We start from the raw sequence: 1,360 nt of genomic DNA, 5'->3' as shown, positions 1-1,360 counted from the left end.
TAATAATAATAATAATAATGAACTATTGGTAAGAAAATACAAACTACACACATATTTGTACAAATTTAAAAAATCATTTAATTCAACTGAAAATAAAAAAAAACTGGAACAACATGAATCCATAAATAAACACCGGGGCAGCAGCAGCAGGCATGCAGGGGGACTGTAACTATCACTCTAACTGTAACTAGGAATGTAACTGTAACTGGGAGGACGGTGACTCTAATCTATCAGACGGATTAAACAGGCAGCTAATCCCGTCTGAGCGCGTGCAGAACAAACAACAACAACAACAACAAGCTGCCGACACATGAAAACCTCAGAACTCCTGCTGAGGCTCACAGCCCTCTAACTGGGAGTAGTGGGAGTAGTGGGAGTAGTGGGAGTTCAGACTGAACACCAAATCAGCAGTTTACGGCTTCACATGTAGTTTTTACTGCATATTGATAAGATAGAATAGAATTATGAATAGTATAGTATAGTATAGTATAGTATAGTATAGTATAGTATAGTATGGTATGGTATAATATAGTATAGTGTACCATATGGTATGGTAAAGCATGGTATAGTATGGTAAAGTGTAGCATAGCATAGCATAGAATAGTTAATGTTGTGTCTCCACTATGAGCCCAGCTGCTGCCCGTCTCTCTGCTCTGGCCGTCCAGAGGTTGTCATGTGTCCACAGCAGCCCACTTCCTACCATCCACTGCTCAATGTGGCCCCACTTATTGTCCAGACCATAATACTTCTGTGGAGGAGACCACACGTTACTGCACAGTCAGCTGACACCGCTGCCTTTGTTTCAGCCTCCTGGGCGCAGCAGGCGGGCGGAGCTCCACACCCTGACTCCGCCCGGCCGCCGCCGCCACCGACAGGAGGTAAAACAAACACACCGAGGCATTTAAGGTGGAATGGAGGAGATAGAGTTACCTTATGAGTGTGGAAGAGCTGCAGGAGGAGGAAGGAGAGACAGAACCGGTTAATGACCCCTGACCCAGAACCGAGCACCACATTAACGACCCAGAACCGAGCACCACGTTAATGACCCAGAACCGACCACCGCGTTAACGACCCAGAACCGACCACCACGTTAACGACCCCTGACCCAGAACCGACCACCACGTTAACGACCCAGAACCGACCCCCACGTTAACGACCCAGAACCGAGCACCACGTTAATGACCCAGAACCGACCACCACATTAACGACCCCTGACCCAGAACCGACCACCGCGTTAATGACCCAGAACCGACAACCGCGTTAACGACCCAGAACCGACCACCTCGTTAACGACCCAGAACCGACCACCACCTTAACAACCCCTGACCCAGAACCGACCACCACGTTAACGACCCAGAAC

General features: G+C 48.1%; 1 protein-coding gene across 1 annotated transcript in view; it reads right to left on the bottom strand.

The window, feature by feature from the left end:
* The window catches only part of lrrfip1b (leucine rich repeat (in FLII) interacting protein 1b), a 15,715-nt gene that overhangs the window by 9,843 nt on the left and 4,512 nt on the right, over nucleotides 1-1,360 (bottom strand). Inside the window, exons 3-4 of the mRNA XM_008294334.1 lie at nucleotides 931-948; nucleotides 701-748 (exon numbers count right to left, since the gene is read on the bottom strand). Coding sequence (XP_008292556.1) covers nucleotides 701-748; nucleotides 931-948 — 66 coding nt within the window. The remainder of the gene's footprint in view (nucleotides 1-700; nucleotides 749-930; nucleotides 949-1,360) is intronic.

Source organism: Stegastes partitus, unplaced genomic scaffold (genome assembly GCF_000690725.1).
Source record: "Stegastes partitus isolate 25-593 unplaced genomic scaffold, Stegastes_partitus-1.0.2 Scaffold954, whole genome shotgun sequence".
In the NCBI taxonomy this organism is placed as follows: Eukaryota; Metazoa; Chordata; class Actinopteri; family Pomacentridae; genus Stegastes; species Stegastes partitus.
This window is presented reverse-complemented; position numbering and strand designations above follow the sequence as displayed.